The 25,650-nt window shown below is 43.5% G+C and overlaps 1 protein-coding gene across 8 annotated transcripts in view; it reads left to right on the top strand.

Annotated features, from left to right (window-relative positions):
* The first annotated feature begins 18,073 nt into the window (after positions 1 to 18,073).
* ADARB2 (adenosine deaminase RNA specific B2 (inactive)) overlaps positions 18,074 to 25,650 on the top strand; it is a 381,789-nt gene continuing 374,212 nt past the window's right edge. For 3 of the 8 annotated variants that reach the window (XM_083704837.1, XM_083704831.1, XM_083704830.1), the window contains exon 1: positions 18,075 to 18,710. In XM_083704837.1, the coding sequence (XP_083560963.1) occupies positions 18,611 to 18,710 (100 nt within the window). In that variant the 5' untranslated portion in view covers positions 18,075 to 18,610. Of the gene's footprint in view, positions 18,711 to 18,784; positions 18,991 to 19,080; positions 19,208 to 25,650 lie in introns of those variants that run through there. The other 5 variants (XM_083704834.1, XM_083704833.1, XM_083704832.1 and 2 more) reach the window with 4 other exon arrangements.

The following is a 25,650-nucleotide window of genomic DNA, read 5'->3' as shown; positions in this document are numbered from 1 at the left end:
CAGTGGCTACCCTTGTATTAGACTGTACTTATTTCCAATTGCCCTCTTCACCATTTATAATATTGCTGTTTTGTGCTATGTGGCACAACTGGATGCTTTCACCTGCCCCAACTGCAACAAAACATGTCTCTCCCACATTGGTCTCTACAGCCACAGCAGATACTGCAACCTTCCAACAGCTTGACTTCACTCCTCCATTGCCTCCCAAGACTGACAGATGCCAACAATGCAATGATGTGAAAACCAGTCTTGAAGCACTGGATGGGTTTTTAGTCATTTAGTTTAGAAATTGATTGAGAAATGGCCTTTTGAGCAAGTGTTTTAAATGGACGGGACATACACCACATATCATCATTAAGATGGGCAGAGAAAACCATAAATAAAACTAGCTTGACATTTGAAAGAAGGGGAAATAAACTCATAAATGGCAGGCAGCATTGATCAGTGATAATGAAATATCAGCTAAGTACACAGAGTGCCTTAAGTTTTCCTCCTCTGTTTTGATCAGGGTCAAATGTTAAACTTAATCCGTAAACCTATAAATGGGAATCAGGCCAGAAAAGCTTGGAGAGCCGAGATTTTCAGAACAGAACTGCTGACGCTCAACTCAAATGTCAGGCCCCAAATAAAGAAAGGATTCTCACAGGGCTGTATTCTGAAATAATATTAAGAATCAATAGGTATGTTCAGGTACTTTCCACTTAATGAATTTTAAAGGGGCAAATAAGAAAACAACAACAATCTGTTGGCTGCAACGCAGCCAAAGCCTAGGCAGCATATAAACAATATACCTTGCTTTTCTGACCATAGAAAATCACCGTCAAATCTAGACTTAATTTGGTTTTGTTATATATTTTAATTCCTATGCATTTGTTTAGGAACATAGTACTCTGCTTTATGCTGAGTCAGACTGGTATTGTCTACACCAGGGTTCCCAAAATGTGGGTCTCCAGCTGTTTTTGGACTACAAATCACATCATCCATAGCAAGCAGGACCAGTGGGATCACGGATGATGGGAACTCTAGTCCAAAAACAGCTGGAGACTCATGTTTGGAAACCCTGGTCTACACTATCTGGTAGTGGTTCTCCAGGGCTTCAGATAGGAGTCTCTCACAGCCTTACCTGGAGATGGCAAGAATGGAACCTGGGACCTTCTGTATTCAAGGCTCTGGCACTGAGCTACAACCCTCCCCCTTCTTTCCAAGCTATTTCTAGGGCCCTCCTATTCATCCCCCACATACAGTGGTACCTCGGGTTATATACACTTCAGGTTACATACGCTTCAGGTTACAGACTCCGCTAACCCAGAAATAGTGCTTCAGGTTAAGAACTTTGCTTCAGGATTAGAACAGAAATTGTGCTCCGGAAGCACGACAGCAGCAGGAGGCCCCATTAGCTAAAGTGGTGCTTCAGGTTAAGAACAGTTTCAGGTTAAGAACGGACCTCTGGAACAAATTAAGTACTTAACCCGAGGTACCACTGTATAGGATTTCATGCCGCAAACACACTTCTATAAGAAGTGGTGCCCTTTTTAAACAGTAGTACCTCCTGCTTATCAGATTCTCACTCTCTCCAGAAAGACATCCCTACTGAGGTTCTGATTATATGGACATTTGCATTGAATCAATTTAATTAAATGACTAGTCCATTAAAAAAGGAGGCTTTTAATCAACTCAAAAGTCCACCGTCAATGGACAGTCCTAAGCAACACTGTGAGATGCTGCAAATAGGCACCCAATAACATTCCATAGAACCTTTGGGGTCTTTTCTTTAAAGCACAAATCATGAATTTAATGAACATATGCACCAGCAGAGCTATTAATCTTATTAAAATTCCTGGTTAGGGATGTGTCTGACCCCTTACAGGAGGCAGGTGAGCAAGTGCCAAAAAGGAGCCATTTGTGAGGGGGGGGGGAAGGATCTGCTTTCTTGGTGCAGAAATTGCACACAATGGAATAATTTGCCCGATTTCCGTCCTCCAACGGGTGGGGGTGGGGATTCTTGATTTAAATGAGATTTGGTGTCTTGCCCACTTGGGAGGTGGTCACTCACATGCCGGATGAGTGGTTAACAGCGTGAATTGCATTGTAATGCAGAATAAATGAGGGCTGACCACCTGCCCCCCACCATCGTATTCAGCCGGGCCCTGCTGCCACTTGCAATTACAAAGGACACGAGCGAAAGACACTTCGGTACTAGGGGAAGCATGACCTGCGCGGCACCGCTCATTTTGCACTGCACTTATTCAATACACCACTGCCCTATAATTTGCGATAGCATTGTTATCTGTTAGCCGCTTACACAGTCGCACCTTCATTATGTCCCTGGATGCCAGCGTCGGGCTGCCTGTCACATCTATTGATTGCACTCAAACGGCAATTTACATGGATCACTTGTGACCGTCCTCTGGAAGAGGGGGGGGAGGGGAAGGCGGCCAAACACAACGGATATCCCTTCAGAGGAGTCGTCAGCTTTCTCCTGGGGACCTCAGAGGCACAGCAAACTGTCTCCTGGAAACCAATGTGACTCTAAGCACCACCATCAGCAAATATGCCACAGTTCATCAAACTCCAAGCTGGTTCTTGCTTTGCCCAAAATGTCAAGGTGCCACTCTCTTCCCTGCTGTTTGCTAAATTATTTGTGAAGTTGCTTAAGGCAAGCGAAGGTCAAGGAGGTTATCAGACGGGTGGTCTTTGGCTTTCCTTCCTGCCATCAGCAATATCGGAAACCGCTCATTCAAAAGAGGGGTTTGTTGTTGTTTTTTGCTCCATCTGAGCTTCGGCTGTAGAGATAATAACTGTTTGTTACTGGGAATTACCAGTTCAGTTCAGGATCAGAGCAGGAGTTCTTGCTTTGGTGCTCCATGTGATGAAGCTGATAAACAGAGAAGGGCTTCTGATGAAGATGGCAAGGACCTCAGCTGGAATGCCTTCAAAGCCTTTGAATGGAATGCCAGCTTGGGTTGGTGCACCAAGAGCATCTGTTCCAGGTGAAGTCAGACCAGCTCTTAGTTATACCTGGACTGGGTTACTGTGATGCCTTCTACATGGGACTACCTTTAAAGTGTACCAAGAAAGAATTAGTAAAAAGAATGCAGCAGGGGTGGACATCAGTGACTGGAGATGTATCATGCATATTTCACCTGTCTTGAAAGGACTGAATGGGTTGCCAATTTGTTTCTGGGCCCAACTCAAAATGCTGGTGATGATCTTTAAAGCTTTAAGTGGTTTCCTTCCAGGCTACCTGTCAGGGATTGGTTGGACACTGATGCTTTTTGGATGCTGATGAGTAGGCTCCGGGTTAAAGGGGGTCAGAGACTGACTTGCAAGAAGGGATCAGTGAACTGGGGGAGCCTGTAGCAGCCAGGAGGTGAGAGTCAGAGGCAGGAGAAGCTGCAGGATTGGAGAGGGAAGAACAGGCACAGGAGGACGGAGAGAAAGGTAAGGTCCCCACCTCTCCTGCTCCACTGTCTCCCAGGACCAGGTGAGGATTGGAGGAGGAGGAGCAGAATTGGGTTACACACAGGCAGAGTCTTCACCTGCTTGTGTGCCACTCAGGTTGGGGAGATATATAAGCTGAGATTGAGGGCGGGGCCTCTCTGTTGTGGCAACTGCCTCATAAGGTGCACACCTAGGAGTAGTTGAGAGACGTAGGACTGATGAACATGCCTTTCCCTAACCTGTAAATGTTCTTGTGACAATAAAGAGTTAATTCCTCACTCTGGACATTCCTTGCCCGACAGAGCTGTGGCAATACCTTAGAAACAGCCCTCTTCCATATTAGCTTGTCTGGACTTCATCATCAGACAGAGAGGCAGTTCTCTGCGTCTCATCTATATGGGAGGCTCAGCTGATGGGAATCAGAGAAAGGGCCTTCTCTGTGGCTGCACCTAAACTGTGGCACTCTGTACCTCAGGAAACTCAGTTGGCTCAGTCAGTTATGGTGTGTCAATGGAGGTGAAAACTGTTTAGGCAGGTATTTTATCAAATGAGTTTTTATTATCAAATGAGCTGCCTGTTTTTATTATATTGCCATTTTTAAAAAATCATGTTGTATTACATTGTTGGGTTTAATTGTTGTCAGTCACCCTTAGTGTTATGTGGGCATCAGAAGGACAGGATATGATTTTTAAACATAAATAAATAGTCATAGTCAATTATTTATATACCACATTTTCTGCAAATACACCCGTGCTCAAAGCAGCTCACATTAAAAAAGAAAAAACAGTCTAGATATAGTAGTGCAATAACAATATGTAACAGAAAGTATTAATGCAAAATAACACTAATGGGTGAATATCAACAATTTAGCAGTTCATTTAGCTTATCAAAATTTAAGTGAGCATAAAGGTCGAGTGCAAACAGCCAACAACTTTGCATCAAAAGTAGCCCCAAAGCTCATAACATGCAGATGCTCTCCTAGGCTGGATCTCAGCCCTGGTGTGCCACACGAAAGGCAGAGATGGAGGGCAAATTAAACGGACTGTGGGGGAAACCAGTGGGAATCTGCTGCCTCCTTATTCTCCTGAGTTAGCAGCTCACAGAGAATCTCCAAGCTGCAGCCCTGGTCACTCTAATCCTTAAGGGTAGCCCAGTCCTCAAGGGCAGTAGAGAGCCGTTTCCAAATCCCATGTCATTTCTCGTCAAATCCACTGAAACACCCAGCACATGTCTTTCCAGGGAGTGCTTCATGTGTACGAATCACTTAAAGCAAAAAAGGGGGGGGGGAGCCAAGTCAAAAGAAGGAGAGAAATGAGTGGCACCCAGGTGCGAAGTGCTCAAATGCATCGTTAAATGAAATGCATGCCTCTTCGAGCCTGTCTTTATTTAAACATCACAGGTAAGTTCTTGACACGTTTCCCGCAGCTCCGTTCCATTTATCACATTGATTAACATACCAAGCCATTAATTCTATCTGTTTTTTTTTTTTTAAAAAAATATGCTATTCTTTTTGCTCTGGGCCCAAGACTCCAGGTTTCCGACCACAGTTGCTATGGGTAACTGGTGCTCCCAAGGGAAGGGCTTCACAGCCTGGTCCTAACCATGTTAACTTGGAAACCAGTCGCACTGCTGAACTCGGTGGTTATGAAGGGGTAATCTCATCAAACTTAGTGGGACTAACCATCAGACCTCTACAGCCAATGACGGGCTTGAGCAGAGTACAGCAGGGTGGAGGCGGCTGGGTCGCCAGGGCAATGGGGCAGTGTACCTCCTCATGGCTGATGTGAGATGCAACTAGGCCTCAAGGTCATTTGTGAGTTGCCATTCCTGCTTCAAAGATCGCAAAGTATTATGGTTCAGTGGCAGAACATAGGTTTGATCCATTGCAACTCCAGACACAGCTGGAGAAAACTGTTGTTTGTTGTTGTTTAGTCGTTTAGTTATGTCCGACTCTTTGTGACCCCATGGACCAGAGCACGCCAGGCACTCCTGTCTTCCACTGCCTCCCACAGTTTGGTCAAACTCATGCTGGTAGCTTCAAGAACACTATCCAACCATCTCGTCCTCTGTTGTCCCCTTCTCCTTTTCCAGGGAGTCTTCTCTTCTCATGAGGTAGCCAAAGTATTGGAGTCTCAGCTTCACAATCTGTCCTTCCAGTGAGCACTCAGGGCTGATTTCCTTAAGAATGGATAGGTTTGATCTTCTTGCAGTCCATGGGACTCTCAAGAGTCTCCTCCAGCGCCATAATTCAAAAGCATCAATTCTTCGGCAATCAGCCTTCTTTATGGTCCAGCTCTAACTGTAGGACGTGTCATTTTAGGGGGAGAAAACTGTAGGACGTGTCATTTTAGGGGGTGAAACCTAATTTTCACAAATCTTCAGTAAAAGGTCTTAGAGTGTGAGGATAAAGCTCAGGGCAACTGCTTTGCATGCAACAAGTTTCAGGTTCAGTCCATGGCATCTCTAGGTAGGGCTGAGAGAGACCCCTGGCTGAAACCCTGGAGAGCTGCTGCCAGCCAGAGTAGACAATACTGCCCTAGATGGAGCAGTGCTCCAGTTCTCGATAAGGCAGCTTCCTTTGCTTGTATCCCCCTGAGTGCCTGTACAGTTTTGTTTTCTTGAGATTTCTGTTTGTTTTCTCAAAAGTTGTGAGTCATTTAAACCCGAGAACAATTGAGGAAGATAAAAGAGGAGAGAAGCTTTCTCTTGGTATTTCGGTGTTGGCTGAAACCAATAATTCAGTGTCATGGGAGATGATCTAGTGAGTCAGCAAACATGAAATATCTACAGAGGACCCTTTGTTCAGCTATTCCCCCCCCCCCACCCAGTGCCTCAGGTTGTCAACAGGAAGGCATAAAATAAATTTTAGATTCTAAATAAGGCATCTTTATATAAGATACCAATACATCTCTGGGATGAAAAATGGATGGAATCTGAACCAGGCACTGATGTAGAATTTCGTTTTCCTGAAAGTCCTTTAGCCTGCAATCCTGAAGAATGATGCTAATGAAGTTGATTTAGTACCGGCGTGGGGGGGGGGGGTAGGGTGGGAGGGAATGATTAAAACCATGTTGAACTATAACATCTTTGGTTGGCAGAGTTTGGGGAATCATTTTCTCCTGACCTGACCCTGACTTGAGTCTGTCCAGTTTGTCTTTTTATGTAAGAGTCTTTTTCATACATTATCTGCTTCAAGCACACGACTGAGGCTTTATTTTTAAGGGTGCGCCAAGAGTGAGTGTGGCACGTTCCTAAGCTGTAAGCAGGACTAGCTGAATACTTTGAAAGCAAAGCATTGCCCAAATTACAAACTCTCTTGCACCCTGGCAGGGTCTTTGTGAAGAGAAAGGGGGATAACAGCAGATATGTTTGTTGTTTATTGTTGTTGTTATTATTATTATTATTATTATTATTATTATTATTACGGCTAAGCAGCCAGCATAGCAAAACCAGAATTTCAGCATAATTTTTACATAAACATTAAAACGGTCCAAGTGGAATTTAACAATCAATATACTAATTAAATAGATTTAAAATATGTGTCCAAGGAAATATATACTCCATTAAAAATTTTGTTTTTTAAAAAAACAGGAGAATTTGACTGTGAGCTGTTTGTGGAGCTATATAATCTTTTGCTTTCTTGGCTATTGCACAAAACCTAGCTACATTTTTGGTGACAGCAGATATATTGTCAGGAACATCATGGAGGTAGTAAGCCAGAATTCTCTTTTTAGCAAGCCTGTCTGCCATGTGAATGCAGCCTTGGAGTTCTCCAGAACATGAAGGTTTTCTGACTCCCCATCTTCCCACCAGTTCAACCAGGTAAAACTCCCAAGACAGATTAGACTCGTGTGACTGGGACCACAGCTGCAGCCATGCTTGGATAATAAGTGTCCCTGTGTAATCCTATTGACCTGTCAGCTGCCTCTGATATTGTGGGCCACGGCATTTTGCTGACCTGCTTCCTGTAGACACTGGCTGGGCTGAGCAGGCAAAACTCTCTTGCGTTCCTGTGATATACTCAGTCCCCAGGGAGTGCAACTGATGAGCTGCACCCACTGACCCGAGAGTTATTTCTCTTGCTTGCATGTGCTCAGCTGAAGAGAAAAGCCTTTATTGAATGCTTTGTTCAGCTTGTAGCTAAATATGACTAGATGTGTCTTTAAGGATCACTGGTGTTGGGTGGCTCCTAGTTACACCCCACCTGATTGGGTGATGGTCTTCTCCACCTTAGCCCTGGGGGGCCAAATGTTGCCCTCCAAGCCCCTCTATGTGACTTGGGATGAGGGCCGGATTTACCTTTGATGAGGCCCTAAGCTACTGAAGGTAATGGGGCCCTTTATATGTCCAGCTGTCCTTTGTCAACAACAAATTGTCACTGTTTTTTGTGTTGAATATACGCTGTATGGTAATTTATGGATCTAATAGCTATCTAAAGCCATTTGCACATGCAGAATGTAGATACCCTATACATACAAATGAGCAAATCAGTGATATTTTAGGGAGCAGGCTAGCAGGCGGGTCCCATTACTTACATTATAGGAGCCTACACAACACAAAACTCTTGCTGTATGTAGGTTTTATTTTATTTGTTTTTTATATTATATTTTGGAAATATACATCCAGGTTTTTTCCTTTAAATGTTTTTGAGGGGGCCCAAGAGAGTGGGGGCCTAAGGTATAGCTTGTTTAGCTTATACTTAAATTTGACACTGGTCAGGATGCTTACCAGGATGCACCCCATCATTGGTCCTGCTTCACACCTTCATTGAGTGGTTCTTCCGGGATGTAGGACACAGAAGGGCATGTGAGTGTGTGCAGAAATGCCAGCCAACTGCTCAAAGGTAACATTTATACTCATTCCTCCACCCACTTTGGCCTGCGCTCCCCAGAAGGCTGCCCTGAGAGGAACAGACGAGGCAAAAAGAAAAAAGAAAAGTTTCCCCTTCTTACCTACAGCTTCCTATCACTTGGGAAGCAATGACAAAGTTGCCATTTCACTGCAGCTTTTCATTTTCCTCTGCTTCTGCCTTCCTCTAATATTGTGTCCGCCAGCGAAGTTCATTCTGTTAGTTTGAAATTATAAGGGCCTCCCAGCGAGAAGTGCCTCACTCTGTCTGCATGCTCCGTACTTTGAGCTTACTTAACTTCTCTTGTACTGTCCCCTTTTTTTTATTTCATACAAAAATGCCAAGGAAAGTGAAAAAGCTTTCATTCAGGGAAAGGGGCAAGTGACTGTGGAGTTTAAACCTGGCCTGTTGTCGCAGCCCTGGCAGCTACTATTCCAGAATGTTCCTTCCCCCCCTTCCATTCTTTGAATTTTGCTTGCAGGTTAATGAGAGTTCACAAGGTCTTTATCAAAGCCTCAAGCCCTGCAAATTGCAATTGCTGCAAAAAGAGAGTGGGGGGAACCTAACAATGCACTTGATGTACAGAATCAGATCAACTTCAAAGAGAGAAAGGGCTTGCTTGGCGCTGAGTAATTTCTCCCCTTCTTCCAGATGACAAATGTTAACCAGTGGGTATGGATCCGCTCCCTTCTTTCTTTCCTGGAACCCCTGGATGCTTGGCCTCTTGAGCTATAGGCGCTCTCTCTGCAAATAGTCACACCGTCAGCAGCTCTTTGGGAGAAAGTAGGGCAAGAGTGGATTAATGCAGGAATTTTGTAGCAGGAAGCTCTGGTGTCTCACCTGTATGAGCTCAGGACTGCATTTCGGCCCTGCTTCAGTGCTCTTTGGCATCCTTTATCTCGTAAAGTCTAGAGACCTCAGCTTCTTTCCCTTTGCGCCACCCCACCTCTCACGCAGTAAGGCAACAGGGTGAACTGCCAGGCAAAACTGAAGGCACAGAGTCATCCTAAACCCTTTAAAAATGTGGCTCTTTTCTGGTGTGTGTGGGTGGGTGGGTGGGTGTGTGCGCGTGTGTTATTGGGTTGTATTTATTCTGATTATATATGTTGTGAACATTTCTGTGAACCGCCCTGAGACCTCCGGGTATAGGGCGGTATATAAACTCAATCAATCAATAATAACCAGCCTAATTTTTGCGCTTTGGCATTTTGCTTCATCCCACCCACCCTTCACTGTTTTCCTTTCTGACTGATGAAAAGTTCTAGAGAGCTCAAAAGTCTATTGTATTTCTATCCCAATCATGGTTCTCCCCCTCCTCCTTTGTAGACTCACTTGCAGTGCCCCACTCCCAGAGGAGGGAAACCCAGGTAAACAATTTAAAATTGGCCGCAACGTTTATTGATTACGGATGTAGGTAGGCTTTGGCTCAGGCATTGCATGCATAATCATTATCAGCCTCTAAATCAGTGGTTCTCAACCTGTGGGTCCCCAAATGTTGTTAGACTACAATTCCCATCATCCCTCAGCTCTGGCCTTGCTAGCGAGGGGTGATGGGAGTTGTAGTTCAAAAACATCTGGGGACCCACAGGTTGAGAAAGGCTGCTCTAGATGGAGGGCTGATGCTTAAGCAGGGACATGCCTGAGGTGCCATGCTTGGACGCAGTTGGCCTTTATTCCCAGGTGGCGGACCTGAGTGAGGACTTCTCCACTCTGGCCTGCCATCCAGACTCCACCCCTCAGCTTGCCCCTGACAGGGCAATTTCAAACTCCAGGATGGCAGCTGGCCATGGAGGCATTCCAACAGCCAGTTGCCATGGTGAAGTCATTTTGTCCCCTGGGTGTGTGAGGGGCCACTGGGTGGCAAATGCTGCCCGCCTCCAGACCAGGTAAGAGGCCATTAGTCCTCAGAACAACCCTGTAAAATAGGTTAGGCTGAGAGGCAGCGACTGTCCTGAGGTCACTCAGTGAGCTTCATGGCTCAGTGGGGACTTGAACCCTGGTCTCCCAGGTCCTAGTCCAACACTCCAACCACTATGCCACAGTAGCTTGCATTTGAGATGTTTTGTCTTGTATCAACCCACCTGTGGATTTTGGAATGTGTGCTTCCCTCCCTCCTGCCACCCCTTATGTACAAAACACAGGTACCTTTGCTTTTCATGTTGCCTTGGAGACTACCAAATCTAGTCATTCAGGGCAGATCCATGATCAAAGGGAAATTGTTTTCTAACTCCAGAAGAGGGAAATTGCATGTTGAACATTACATCCCCACCAGCCACTAGACAAGGCTATGCAATTTGGCTTCAGTTAACTCTTTTACTGAAACATTGCCCCAAATTAACCTCCGGTCTTACCAAAATAAGGACTTCCATGTTTCTTTTTACAGCTGGTTTTTGCCTCACCAGCAATACGTGCCCTGTTTAGGGAAGCTTTTAATGTTTGGTGAATTACGGTATTTTAATATTTTGTTGGAAGCTGCCCAGAGTGGCTGGGGAAGCCCAACCAGATGGTCAGGGTGTAAATAATCAAATTATTATTATTATTACACTCCGCATGAAAGAGATCCAGGTAACATCGGAGCATTTCCAAAAATGGGGATCAAACTTTGTTTTCCTGAAAAACATTGTGAAGAGGTGGCCACAAGGAGAATGAGTAAGAACAACTCTTTTAATATAATACCATTTGTGGAGAGAGAGAAACCACACAGCATGTTAATGCACATAATGCAGAACTGAAGAGACCCCTATATTCCCCTCCCAGAGCTTCAACTCTCAGTGTTCCCTGTGAAGAGGGGTTGATTCTTAAACCATTCGGAAAACTGTAGCTCTGGGATGACAATAGAGGTATCCTGACAACTCTCAGCTCCCTTTCCAACCACAGCTCCCAGAATTCATAGGGGGAAGCCATTACTATTTAAAGTGGCGCTTTATTTTATATATATATAGATATTTATTAAAGTTTTCAATATTAATACAATAAAAATCAAAAAGAAAAAAGAAAAAATAACAAAAATACAAAAATGAAAATAATTAAAAACACACAGAGTTTCCATTACTTATTTTCCATTAACTTATTTCCCAGACCTCCTCGTACCTCCCTTTTTTGTATTCCAATTCAAATTGTTAGTTCAGCAAATCCTTATCAATAAATTTTAACCTGTTTCTAAACCTTTTTTTTCCATATTCTCTTAAAGCATTACAGCTGGAAACCACTTAATTTCTATCCGACATCATTCTAACATTCATTAATTTTGCAATATTTCTGTAAATGGTCTTTAAATTTCTTCCAATCTTCTTCCGCCGACTCTTCTCCCTGGTCTCGGATTCTGCCAGTCATTTCTGCCAATCCCATATAGTCCATCACCTTCATCTGCCATTCTTCCAGAGTGGGTAGATCCTGAGTCTTCCAGTACTTTGAAATGAGTATTCTTGCTGCTGTTGTAGCATACATAAAGAAAGTTCTATCCTTCTTTGGCACCTAAAGTGGTGCTTTAAAGGTATGGTGTGGAAATGGCCACAAAGGAATCATGGGTCCACACACACAAGTTTCCTGGATGGCCAGCTAGACATTCTCCACACACACACACACACCCCAAAAGAAGATTTATGTCACCAGAATAAAAGAGGACATCAATTTGTGCATGTAGTAATTTATTTGTTTAGGCACAACTTTAGAAATAATTGCTATGATTTTTCAATAGAAATGCAATGCCTCTCACCATAACTGAAAGACACCAGGTGTTTCATGTGTCTGCTCAGTCTGCTGACCAGATGCTGCTAACTAACCATTGATGAGCACCTTCAAGGTCCCACTCTGTCATTTAAAGCTTTCTTGTGTTGAAATTAGACTTGGGACTGGGAGGCTCTTCAAATACAGGACAGGCCTCTGAAGTAGGACACAAGCTACATTTGATTTTTTTTTTTTTGTAAAATAAAATAAATAAAAAAACCAACGAGACTCATTTCCCTTCCTCTGAAATCAACAGGACTTCCTCCTGAGCCAGCACGGATAGGACCTGTGTTGTCTGCGCAGATGCAGAAGAGTAACAAAGTCCCCAGATTACGTGAGTACAATTTTACTTTCAAATGAAAGCTTGCGCAAGGGGTGGAAGAACTCAGCGAAGCTTCACGGGCATCGAGGACTTGAAATAACAAGTTTGTAATAACCGGAAAGTTACTGAGAGTAAACCATTTCACATCAGGGGAGATGACCTAGATTGAGACCAGAGAGTTTTGACTTTATTTATTTATTTTTTTAGGCTAAAGGGGGGGCCCCAATGAACATGGCACAGCTGTTCTCACAAGACTGAGTGCAGGCAGAGGATAGATTAATCAGAATGTGAATAATTTAGCATAATTTTCCTTGCCTCCGAGTTCACAGATTTTGCTTCCAATATCGCTCTTTAAGGAGATGGATAAAGAAATACTTTGACAGGTGCTTCATGACTTAGAACTGGACTCCAAGGCTCATCTAGACCAACCACCTCACATTGCAGGAATCTCAGCTGGTTCATGCATAACAGATGACCATCCATGGTGCAGCTTATGAGGCCCTGGCTAGTTGAATTCATTGCCACCTTATTACCACCTCTTTCCCTATATTGTGTTGCAGCTCCCTCCTTGCATCATTTATTCTCTTATCACAAGGTTGGGCCCTGCTTTCCCTTTGGGTGGAGACAGAGGTTAAGTATGTGTTGAGCATTTCCAACTTCTTTCTGTTTAGAATTCTGAAAATTAAAATGCAGTCTTCTGAATTTGGCTTCATGAGAACTGATGATTAAAACAGTACATATTGTATGGCTGTTTTGCAAGGATCTATTTATTTACCAGCTGGTTGTGCCCATTAGGCTGCACACCCTCATTTTCTCCTATACCAACAACAGCAACAACAACAACAACCCGCAACCCAATTACTGACTCTTTAACTCAAATCAAGATGTGAAATTGCCTCAGTCTCCATTCTTCTCATTTCTTTCTCCCAAAATAGCCTTCTCACTCACCTACTTTTTCCTCAAGTTCCTGTATTTCTGAAAGTTGTCTCCATTGACCCCCTTCCTCAGTTGTGGCCCTTGCTTTCTTTACCTGCTGGGATCACTTCTCAGTAATCAAACTGCTCCTCAAAACCACTCCTATCTCCAGATCCTATGCGATGTTTTTATCTCAGCCAAACTGACAGCTTCCCTCACCTTATAGAACAGCTGCAAAACAGGTTCTAACAGCTTTTCCTCCACCAGGTTGGAATGGTTTTGAAAAATGCTGTGCCATCATCCCTCCAGTCCAGCTGATCAATGGTACAAGAACAATACAATATAGGGCAGGGCAGGGGGTGGCTAACCCCTGGCTCAAGCAATTTTTCCTGCCCCCTCAAGACCCCATTGACCTTGGTGGCAGCAGCAACAAGAGAGAGAAAATCAGAAAGGTTTGCTGCATGGACAGGAATGTATAATTCTCACCACTGTGCTCTGCTTGATAACCCCGCTGCTCAGTTGATCAACTATAGGGTGCGGGGCATACTGCACAAGATAGCAGGGTGGTCACATTCACCACTGACATGGATCTTGCTTCCCCCAAAGGTTGCACTGCACATGACCAGTTCAGTAGTGCAAGGAGGCTATGGAATGGAGAAGAAGTGGCCATCTTCAAGCCATAGGGATGCCCCTTTAAGGCTGTGAAAGGGAGCCTGGAAGAGGTGGTCTGGAGACAGTGGCTTAATTGCCCCAGTCTGCTCCCAGTATTTGTTGGAACAAGTTGCTCGTTTGCTGATCTCTGTGGTCCAGTATCTTCTGAACAGCCTTGCTGTTGTGGGATCTGGCACTAAACCAGAATTCAGTACCTCAAATAGTTATGTGGAGGAAGGAATGCCAACAGGTCTCACTTGATCCCTGTCCTCCTTGATCTTTGATTGCTGAGTGTCCTTTTCTCTAACAGTCTTAAATCCTGCAGGATCCCAATGGGGTAATGTGATGCTGGGGAAATTTCATAGGCAAGCGAATTTGAGCTGTGACTGTTTGCTTGAGGATATTTCTACTTAGTTTGGTTCAGCCCTAGAATCCCAAAGGTGCCCCCTGGGAAAGAGCAGTGGTGTGGCAGACTGCTTAAAGGGGAAACCAGTTTTGTTGCCCTCTGTGCCTTTAAATCTGTTGCCTAACTTTTGTTTTGCCAACGTTTATATTTCATGGTTTCTGAGTTTCTCAGTCGACAGCTGTTTTCCTACTCTCTGTCCTTCTTTCTTGGCTTGCTTAAGCCTCTCCGTACCCATCAACTAATCACACGGTTTCCTAAACACAGCAGTTTAGAACCTCTTCATCTCCCTTTTTTTCCCTCATCCGTTGCTCTGAACTAAGCAAAACCAAAAAAGATTTCCCTTATCAGCTCATCGGCCATGTTTGTATATAGCACTAAGCCATAAACTATGGTTTAGTAAGCCATACCGTTCTGAATTTGTAAGAAAGCAATCCTTTTACTGTGGCAGCATCCATACCTTGGAACTCCCTACCTATTGACGACACTACTCCTTTCAGCACCTGCTCAAAACATTTTTGTTCAGGCAAGCCTACCCAGGCATGTAGAAGATGTCATATTTTTCATCTAGTTTTAGCTTATTGTTGCTTTTCACTATTTTCTAATGTTTTAAATACTTGCTTTTAACTGTTCCCCCTGCTAACTGTATTTTATTATTTTCCTAAACCACTTTGAGGTTTTATTACAGCCTAGTGGTATATAAATGTTTTTATTATTATTATTATTATTATTATTATTATTATTATTATTAATTTCACAACGGGTGCTGCTCTCCTCACCCCAGAAAGACATCTGGCACCAGCTGGAATCTCACTGGACACTGAAGGCAAATAAGCCTTGTCCTTTAATAATAATAATAATAATAATAATAATAATAATAATAATAACCCTGGTCTCCCTGTTCTGTACAGAATAGCACATTTCCTCCCTAGCTGTGTCAAAATAGAGAATTAAAGGAATCTAGGGCTGCAGCCCTGTTCAAACATACCTGTGCATAAGCTGTACTGAAGACAGTGGGACTTATTTATGAATGGAGTAAGTAGATCTAGGGTGCTTCCAAGGAGGTATTCCTTGATGGATGGGTGCTAGTTGTGCCAGCAAGTTGTTGTTGCTTCTTCTTCTTCTTCTTCTTCTTCTTCTTCTTCTTCTTCTTCTTCTTCTTCTTCTTCGCAACATCTGCACAACACCACGTGGAAAGGAAAAGGCATGGCAGTGGTGAAATGGACACGTCTCCATTCCTTTTTTTTTTTTTAATGAATCCTGACTTGACACTGTTTCACCTCAGAAGTGAAACTGGCAGCTGTTTTTTCCTACAGCACCACAAGGGGGAAGAGCTGGGAGAAGGGAGGGAGACTGAGAAGACGATGGATGGAGGGGCAAATGAATGATGAAGAAAAAGAAGAAGAAGAAGAAGAAGAAGAAGAAGAAGAAGAAGAAGAAGAAGAAGAAGAAGAAGAAGAAGAAGAAGAAGAAGAAGAAGGAGGGTTGGAATTTATACCATCCCCAATCATGCCAACGACCAGCCTCCAAACTTCTAGAGGCAATTACATGACCTTGGTTAACACATGAATCCTCATCCAGCCGTTGCACAGCCTTTTGCATGGCACATTGGGCTACAACTCCTATCAGCCCCAACCAGCAGCCCATCCTGTTTCCCATGCTAAAAAAAGCACATAAAGCAGATGGGAGTAGTGATGGGAAAGCTGTCACCTTGCAAATGCTGCTGGACTCCAACTCCTGTCATCATACCTGGCCGCTGTGGCTGGTGGGAGTTGGAGTTCAACAACATTTCCCACCTCTGGCCTAGAGGTTTGCACTAGACTGTTGCATAACCCCCAACATTTCTCCAATTAAAATAGGGATGTCCCATTCCGTAACGGCCTCAGTCCTGTATACCTGAAGGAGCATCTCCACCCCCCATCGTTCAGCCTGGACACTGAGATCCAGCGCCGAGGGCCTTCTGGCGGGAAATGAGGTTACAGGGAACCAGACATAGGGCCTTCTCGGCAGTGGTGCCCACCCTGTGGAACACCCTCCCATCAGATGTCAAGGAAATAAACAACTATCAAGGACAATAGGGACACTTAGAGGGTCTTCTGTTGTAACTCTGCCAATGACCAACAACTCTGCTTATCATTTACTGCCCTGCACAGTGGAAGAGCACCAGCTTTGCATGCAGAAAGTATTCTGGTGGCATCTCCAAGAAGAGCTGCATAAAACGCTGGAGAACCACTACCAGCCTGTGTAGATGATAGTGAGTTAGATGGGCCCCAAACTGGAACTCAATGTAAGGCATTTTCCTTAGAGCTGTTTAACTGTGGAACAGACTCCCTAGGAAGGTGGGAGACTCTCCTTCAGTCAGTGCCAGATTACCAAAGGGGCAGAGTTCAACACCAGCCTATGGGCCCCACACCTATTAGGGCCCCCACAACAATGGATCGGAATAATTTTGATTTGATCTTGCAAGAAAATTACAATTGAGCTTTCTTAGTTTTAGGAGATAATTTGCAAGATAATCGCCAAGACTTTGACTGCCTGGGGGCCTCCACAGGGTTTAATCCAGCTCTGCCTTCATTGGATGTTCTGAAACAGAATGGATGCCCCCTTATTGGGGATTATTTAGCTGCAATTCCTGCATTGCATGGGGCGGGACTAGATGACCCCTTGGCTCCCTTCCAAGTCCATAAATCTAAGATTCTATTATTCCTATGCTGCCATATTCTCCCCGCATGCACCCCATCCATTTAATCCAGATTTACCCTTCCCGAGGAAAATTATGTGTGTATATTCAGACATGCTGTGTGAAGGATTATGTGTGTGTTTTTATTTTGGTACAGTATCATTTATTAAGTATTTTATACGTTTACCTGAGAGTGAATCCCAGTGAACATAGTGGGATCTACTTCTCAGTAAACAAGCCTAGGAATGAAACTGCATAGGAAGGCGTTTTGGTTTGGGGTTTGTTTGGTGACTGAGCGAAAGATTGCACTTTCTGGTACTGCGGTTTGTAAAGCCACTAGCTCAGGCACTTTACTGAATTCCTTGGAACATATGCGTAAAAATAAATAAATTGCAGGAGGGGAGTAAAAAAAAAAAGAGTTTGCAGTAAACTAAGCACTGAAAGAAAGGGGTGTTGCTGGGGATTTTTGGCCATTTTTTTGTGTACTGTCCTTTTCATGGCTACATTCTTGCACCCGGGTAAGTTTCGTAGAACGCAGTGGGACTTAAGACGTGCGAAGAACGGCACCATCAGACTGAAAATCTCTTTGCGCGTTTACTCGGGAGTAAGGCGCACGCGCACAAAAACCATCAACTCCGCGGGACGCGCTTCTTTCCCAAATGGGGCAGCGGTGCGTTACTGGGGAGGATGCATCGGATCGGACTGTATAATAAACTCTCCCGCCGGCTCGTAGTAGTACACCGGCTGGCAGGCTGCCGGTGGGGCTTTTGTGTTTTCTTTTTATTCCCTTTACAACAACTCCCCTCCGGGCCCGTTCTGCCTTCTTTCCCTATCAGGTCCCGGACACATCCATCAGCCCCAATGGGAGCTGAGTGTGCAAGCTGACAAGGGATGGATGGATGGAGACCGGGGGTGGCTGGTGGTAGGGATGAAGGGGGGGGGGGTGCGCGCTTCTGCTGGTGGTGCTGCTGATGTCAGAGCCAGGAGACAGTTGTGATTGGATCTAATTAGACTTTGCAGCAGCAAATAGACGCGCTCCCTGCATGATCGCCTTCAAAGTGGCTGCTGGGGCCAAACAACTAGGAGAGAGGTGCAAAAAAAAAAAAAAAAGGAGAGGGGGGGAAAAGAGCGAGAGAAAGAAACAGAAAGAAAGAAGAGAGAGAAAAAAAGTGGGCGACGTGCATTTCCAGCCCCTGATAAAGCAAAGGCGCCCTGCGAGTGAGGGAAAGCTGCCGAGGAGGAAGAAGAGGGAGGGAATCACAGGTGAGCCTCCCGGTCGTCGCCTTTAATTCATTTATTTGGAAACTCTACCTGCGCCCGGCGCGCTCTCCGTCCCTGGCTTGGGAAGTGTCGCAGCGCAGGCACTTGAGCGCAGCTGGCCAAAAGCAAAAAAATTAAAACCCGCGCGCAGCTGCTCTGGGTTTGCTGGTTCATAAAAGTCCCACCCGGCTTCGTAGACCTCGCAAGCGGCGGCAGAAGCACCACCACCACGGGCGATCGGGAGCAGGGAGGGGGCGTCGCAGCCAGCCGACTTTTCTCGCTCTCGCTGCGCGGTCCCCGAGCCAGGCGAGCGCGGAGCCAACGCGCTGCCGCTGCTTCTCCTTGTTGCCTCAACTACCGGCGATGACCTCCGTCCTGGGCACCGGCCGAGCACCGGGAGGTCCGGGGAGCCAACTGAAATGCAAGTCCAAGAGGAGGCGGAGGAGGCGGTCGAAGAGGAAAGGTAAGCGTTGCTCTTTATCACTCCCCACCCCTTCCCAAAATTTCCCTTTTGCCTTCGCCTTCTGCATCGGTTTGATTTTGGAGAGGTTGGCGGGGCGGGGGACGTCCTGGTTGTGCCGACTTACTGCGGGGAAGGGGTGGCTTTTTGGTACTCTTGTTCGGATGTGGCATCCCCCGAGCATCTTCTGGGCGGCTGGTTTCGGGGATGGGCTGTCTCAGTTGTTTCACTCCACCTGCGTTTACCTCCGAAATCCTCCCCGCACCACCACCCAAACAGGCAGGTAAATGTCTGGCAGGCGGAGTGTGCTTGTAAAGGGGGGGGGGGATTACAGTATATATTTTACGTGGGGGATTATTTGCGGAGGGCTAGAGCCAAGAGTGATGGGAAGAGAAAGAGCTTTTTTCTCCCTCCTTCCCATGTGCTGGCATCAACACAGCCAGATTCCGCAGCGCAAGTCAAAACATCTCTAGCAGGTGATTCCTTTGACCCTGTCAGAGGTAAAAAAATTATCACATGATTCGTAAAACGGGTGAAAGTGGGGGGGGGGGGACTGGACTAGTCTGAGACTCTGAAAGGTTTCCAGATTGCAGGATTTTCATTTGCCTCCTTTTTAAAAAATAAAATGATAACTATAATCTCCGTCCCAATTGATTGTGACAGGGTAAGTATGTAGTCTTGCTGCAAGCTGGTCGTTTGTTTGCTTTTTAACAAGGTGTGAGGATAATGGCATCTCATCTGATCACGTTTCACCTCACGGGGTTGTATTTTTTAAGCGAAGAAGCAGGGTTTGTGCAGTTGGCGGGGGGAGCAATAAAAAAAAAGGCCCCCAATCTGGGGACAGGCTGCACCTGGGTAGCTACCGTTTCTCTCCCCCTTGCTGTGAATGGGCTTTTCTTGCCAAGGTTTGTTGTTTTTCTGAAAGTTAGGGAGTGTTCTAACGCTGCTCTGATTCTCTAAGGGGACCAGCGTTCTATAAATGGCAGAGGAATAATTATCCTAATCCAAAAAAAAAAGGAGAGAAGCTGCCGGATGTCATAAAAAGCTAAAGTCTGCCTAAGATTAAAGGTTTTCCCAAAGCTGTCCTGTTTCCTCGTAAAGGAAGGATGAGACGGTGCCGGCAGATTGCTAATGCTGTCTCCACAGTTACCATTAAAGATATTGTGAAATCATAGTGGAAAGTCAAGTGACAGGCGCAAAGTAAGGCAGAATCTCACTCAGGGAAGTGCGTTCTGCTGCAAAGATGTTCAGGGCAAAGTCTCTTATCAGAGCAGCAAAATTCACCTAGTCTAGATTTGTCTGAGATAAGTTTATGTCGGCTCACTCAATCACCTCAAGACTCTTTTTGCAGTTGGGATGGAAATGTTTCTTCCCTCTCTGAGAATTAAGCAGTCAGTCTGTCAGAGGCCTAAGATATAGAGGGCACAAGTTTGTGTTTTAATTGTTGCCTCATGTATCATCAAGGCCACGGTATGTATATGGTGGTTAGACAAGTTTTGGGAGATGCTTAGAATGAACACATCCATTCTTATTTAATTCGGCTGTTTCTATGCTATATCTTCTATCAGTTAAAACTTTCCACAGCAGGCAGCCATGGACAAATTAAACTGTCAGATGTGTCTGTAGGAAGGTCAGTGAATGAAAAGTTTTGTGTATGCCCTCTTAATCTCCTCTTTGGGTTTTAAGTAAAAATCTTATTTGTAACTTCGGTTGCACAAGGAACTTCTGGAAGTGTCCTGAGTTTCAGAAATAGTATTTGAAGCATCAAGGGGGGGGGTGTCAAAAAAATTATTTATAAAAATATAAAACTTTGGAGTTTCTTTCAGTTGTTAAATCTCCAGTGTTGGATACTTGTACGCCAGCATTCTGCCTGAGATTTCACATTCTACCTGTAAGGTATCTATTGTAAAAAGGTATCTATTGTACAAAGTGTATGTCAGTTAAGCAGTGCCTGCTTTCTAGGAATTTTAAATTTAGTGACATTCTAAATTTGTCTCTTGAACGGAATCAATGATTCATTTCAGCCAATATCTCTGTGTTAAGATAGCTTCCTGTGCAAATTTCACAAGGCCGCTCTATTTCTAAGCCAATACATTTGAATAAGAAAAAACCTGTAATGAAGATTCCCTCATTTCTTACACTTTTCTCTTAATCTCTCTTAGTGTTACTGAGTAACAAAGGATTACTAGTGAAAAGAACAAGTTTGACACATATTGGCTACTTTGAAGATAGTTAACAGGAGTATGGTATTAGGAGTTCAAAGTCTTAATAACAATGTTATTCGATCATTTAAGTGAGCTGTGTTCTGGGACTGTTTTATAGTTTGTGTTACCTTTTCGGATAAAAGGTAGCAAAGGGTTCATTTGACAAATAGATCTCTACTTGAAGACCCACAGTTTATAAAACAAGGTGGATATGGATGTATCCCAACACTGAAAATTACATTTTAAAAAACAAACTGGGTTTATTAAAAAAAAAAAATCATTTTTTTTAACCCAGTTTATATTCAACCTGTTGAATTTGATAGTTTGATAATAGTTTTGTAAACTGGTGTTTAGTCTTCCGTAGAGGCAATATGATGCTAAGCAGTCCCAAGTAGGGTTTAGAAGTGGTTTATTTAGCAATAATTGTATAAACAGCAGATAAGAGCAGATCTCTGTAAACAACGTGAAGGAATATTTGTTGCTGCTTTTCAAGAAAAAAAATCCATCAACATGGTATAGTGGGGGAAAGTGCTTTTATGTCACATACATACCATTTTCTCTTGGAAAATGGTGAAATATTTCTAATGATATGCACATTTAATGATGTTCCAAAGCATACTTTACTGCATACTCTTCTACTTTTAGAGTGCTAAAAGCAACAACCTATGTCTGCAAAAATGTTTACATCCACTTCATCATTTAGATGCTTGGTGATACCTTGATACATTTCAGCTTTGCTTTGAACAGCGAATGAAAATAAAAGGCTCATATACACTCGCTGCTCAGCTGACAAATGTGCATTGATTATATTTGGAAAACTGAGAATTCTACTGAAAATGTCTGCGTGATGGATTGAAATTTAATGCTGCAAAGGTGTGGTGTTTATTTAACCACCCGTGTGAAGCTAAAATGGCTGATCTTCATTTGATAATATTGTTTCCTCATTTCTCCCCATATACTTTCTAGGATTCCCTAGCACTGCAAAGGTGTAAAGTTAGTTTTGTAATTTACAACCTCCAAGTATCTGCTTCTTCTTAGAAGCACTTTGCTATTGTGAATTTTCTCAGGAGGAGAGAAACCTTGATTCTACATTGGATGAAATAGTTTTTAAAAATCAGTATATATTTAGAACTAAAATCTGCCTGAGCAGCTTCTCAACTTCTGCGACTGATTCTAAGGCAAATCTGTCGCATGACTTGCAAACGTCAAAGTAATATTGCTTTGTTCTTGGGGCCCGATCCAGCCAAAGTTAAGTTCCTTTAAGTCACACTGATTTCAGTGGGATACAGAAGGATACATGTAACTTTTCCTGCTCTAATCAATTAAAATTAGAGGTGCTTAGCTTGAGCTATATTATGTTCTTGCTGTGTGCTTGTTCTGTTGTCTTTATAAAAGTGAAACATTCAGAAGATTTTAAAATTCAATCATTACCAAATGCCCTTTCCACAGATGCATAACGTGAAAGTTTTTCTACTTGCCTCTTGAAATCTGAAACCATAATTTGAAAGCAAAGCTTATGGATTTCAATAGAACTTGCTCGGAATAATGTTTAGAAACAAGGTACCACTTACTGACAGCTAATTGGCACATGACTGTAAGCATGCAATATATTTGCTCCATCGTTTGGAAGGAGGGGTGGGAAGCTTGGATACAGGTAAATATGTTATCCTTTTTTCCTAATCCGTCTAAAGTAAATGAGTGCCGAAATTTATAGAATTATATTTCTCTCTCTCTCTCTCTCTCCAACAATTTGTTGCATTGTCAATCTGTGGTCTGAGCTGACACTGGAAAACGGGTCCAGCACTTTGGAAGAATTTGCTGTTGTTTAGATTTAAAGCTCAGCTTTTGGGAGAGTTTTTTGGGCGATGAGTTTTTAAACGCGGTAGATTTTGATAAGCATGCTGAGAAATTGTGGAGCATGTACTGTACAAAACTGGGTATCAACCATGTGAGGGTTTCTAAAAATAGCTTGTTTAGGGACGAGAAGCCCTTGGAGATGGCAAAGGTGTATATAAGCATGTATGCCAAAAACACCACCAACAAAAAAACTTCCAGACACCTCTTAGTAGTAAAACACACACACACAGATATTAGTTAGGGGGTTGAATTTTTTCCTTGTTTGCTTGTTCCCCAGCAGCAATTAAGCTGACTCATTGTTTGCATGTGGGCTCCCGAGGGTTAGACTAAATCTGAGGCATTTGCAGGGAGAGAAGTAAACATACAAAGTTAAATGCTACTATCTGGAAGGAGAGGCAAGGTTAACGCTGGCAGAGCAAGCACAAAGGGTTGGCAGCAAGAGAGACAAATATGTGCAGCCAAGAAGAGAGGGTGTGTGGGTGGGTGGGTGGGTGTGTGTGTGTGTGTAAAAAAAAAGAGGTTGTGGTGCAATGAAATTTCTGTGAAAATTAATGAAATTTAGGGAAAGGCTACTGAGTCCATTTCGGATTCCCATTGTGCATTCTCCCTTTTACATCAAGGTAATAAATGTGTGTGTTCCATCTTGAGCTAGATTCGGGGACAAATGTCTCCCCTCACAATAAGCTGGGTGTCGGGCTTCAGGGTGTACACCTTATCTTACCTTACACGTCCACAACCCCGACAGCTTGTGAGCAAGGATTGGGATTTGGAGATTAAAATTAAATTGATTAAAACTTTAATACCCATCTTATTTTGGGTTTTCCCTTCCCTCTCTCCCCACCCCGGCTTTCACCTTTGATTTCTAGTGATCTATTAGGTAGCAATTTGCAATGCCTGAACTTAACGTTTAGAATGAGGGGGAAATTGTGGAATTCACGATTCCATATCTGCACAGTGGCGGAGCATTGCATCAATAGTAGAGCTGCCTCTTTCTAGCAAAAATAATAATAAAAAAATGAATGGGGAAGGTTGGAAAGAGCAATAAAATGAAGTACTCTGGCAGCAACAAAAAAAGGTAAAAGGGGTACAGGTTAAAATGTGCAATTAAGGAAATTAATTACTTACTTGAGTACTTGGGCTGTTTTACCTTCCAGTATGTAGTTTTTTTAAAAAAAATAAAAGAGAAGGAAAATAAATTTGGTCTTGTTTCTTAAGGGTTTTTGTTTTTGTTTCTCCGCCTCATGATTGTACAAGTACTTCGTGCTTCATGTATCCAAACTCAGGAAATGATTGTTCAAATGAGTGAGACCTCTTGGATCACCTGAAATCTCACCCTCCACCCATATTCCAGCTACTCTAGCGGAGTTTGCTTATTAATTGAGATAGAGTATTTACAAGATTTGGTGACGGGAGTGCCTGTGTTGCTACTGACATGTGTGAAATGCCTGCATGTGTGTGTGTGTGTGTGTGTGTGTAAAGGCTGTGCACAAATGTTTAATGAAAGATCAGAATGCTATAAAGAGAAATCTCTATGGGGTTCCTTATGCCCCTTCCTTCTACTTTACAATAGGATAGACAGAACTGCAGTACCCAGGAAGAAAATTACTGAACGTAGAATCTGCATTCTGCTTGAATATTTCCCGCCATCAAAACAACCCTCTTTTATTTCCCGCCTTAAAGTTATACTCCACCCCATTGCTCTTGCTGCACTTCACTGAAGCCCACATTAGACCTTTATAGAAAAGAAACATTGCTAAGTAACAGTGAATAATTAAATTCAGGAGGAGGAAAGGAAGGTGCTTTCATATGGGTCAAGTACCCTCTACAGAATTACCCGGGCGATGTGAATAATAGTGAACTTGAATTTCTTCCCAGCTTTATAACCCAACTGTCTCTCTCATCTTGCCAACTGTTTACAAATTTGGTACTTGTGTGTGTGCGTGAATGATGAGTTATCTGAGAAGAGGGGAAGTTTGATAGGCAATACAAGATCCATCATTCTCCAAGGGCCTGGAACGGTCTTGTCACATTCCTATGTAAAACCCCTCTGACTCTTGCAAAAGTTGTATAATTTCTGATAGTGGGGAATAAAAGCACACAAGCGCCTCCTTTATCTGATCTTTTCCTGTCTGTTTGCATTGTCCAGGAACACCGGCAACGTAGCAGATTTTTTTCAGAAAAGCAAGTTGCGGCGACTGATGAAGTGCAACAATTTGCTAGTTTTTCAAAGGTGGCTCACGACTGTCAAATAATATGCCTTTAGTATGAATGCATCAAATAATTTGGCAGCTTATATTGCTTGGCCTTTATAACATCACTAATTTATTAATAGCCTGTTGGAGGCTTTGCTTGCAGTATATGAAAGTGCTATTAATTTCGGCTTCAAAAATGTAATTGGTTGGTATGAAGAACAGAGGCTCATCAGTCAGCTTGATAGATCTCTTAAGGCAAGTTGCCTGCCTCGAACAAAAAAAAAAGCTTCCAAAATGTTAGGCTATAGTAAGACTTCAATGAAAAATAATATGGAAATGAGAGAAGTGGGGGTGTTATGCCCTTGGCTATATCACATTACTTTTGGTCAAATTGTTTTATAAAAGGTGATGATAAAAAGTATTACAAAACGTGGAAGCAGCTTGTTTTCCTGGAAAACCCGAAACGGCAGCAACGCTGATGAAATGATGCGTAGTTGTGGAGGAAGTAAATTCGGAGGGGATTCTTCTGTCTGAAGAAAGGAGAACAAAGAGAGTCACTGGAAAAAAACACAATAGCTCCACAGCAGGAGGGGCTGCCTTGTTCAGTGTGGGGGAATTCAACAGCCATGGAGGGAAAGAGGCCTATGTGTTTATTGGAATCCATGTTAGGTGTATCAAAGCCACTGCTTT

This window comes from Podarcis gaigeae (genome assembly GCF_964106915.1).
Source record: "Podarcis gaigeae genome assembly, chromosome: 12".
NCBI lineage: Eukaryota > Metazoa > Chordata > Lepidosauria > Squamata > Lacertidae > Podarcis > Podarcis gaigeae.
The sequence above is the reverse complement of the archived record's forward strand: the minus strand, read 5'-3'. Positions and strand labels throughout refer to the sequence as shown.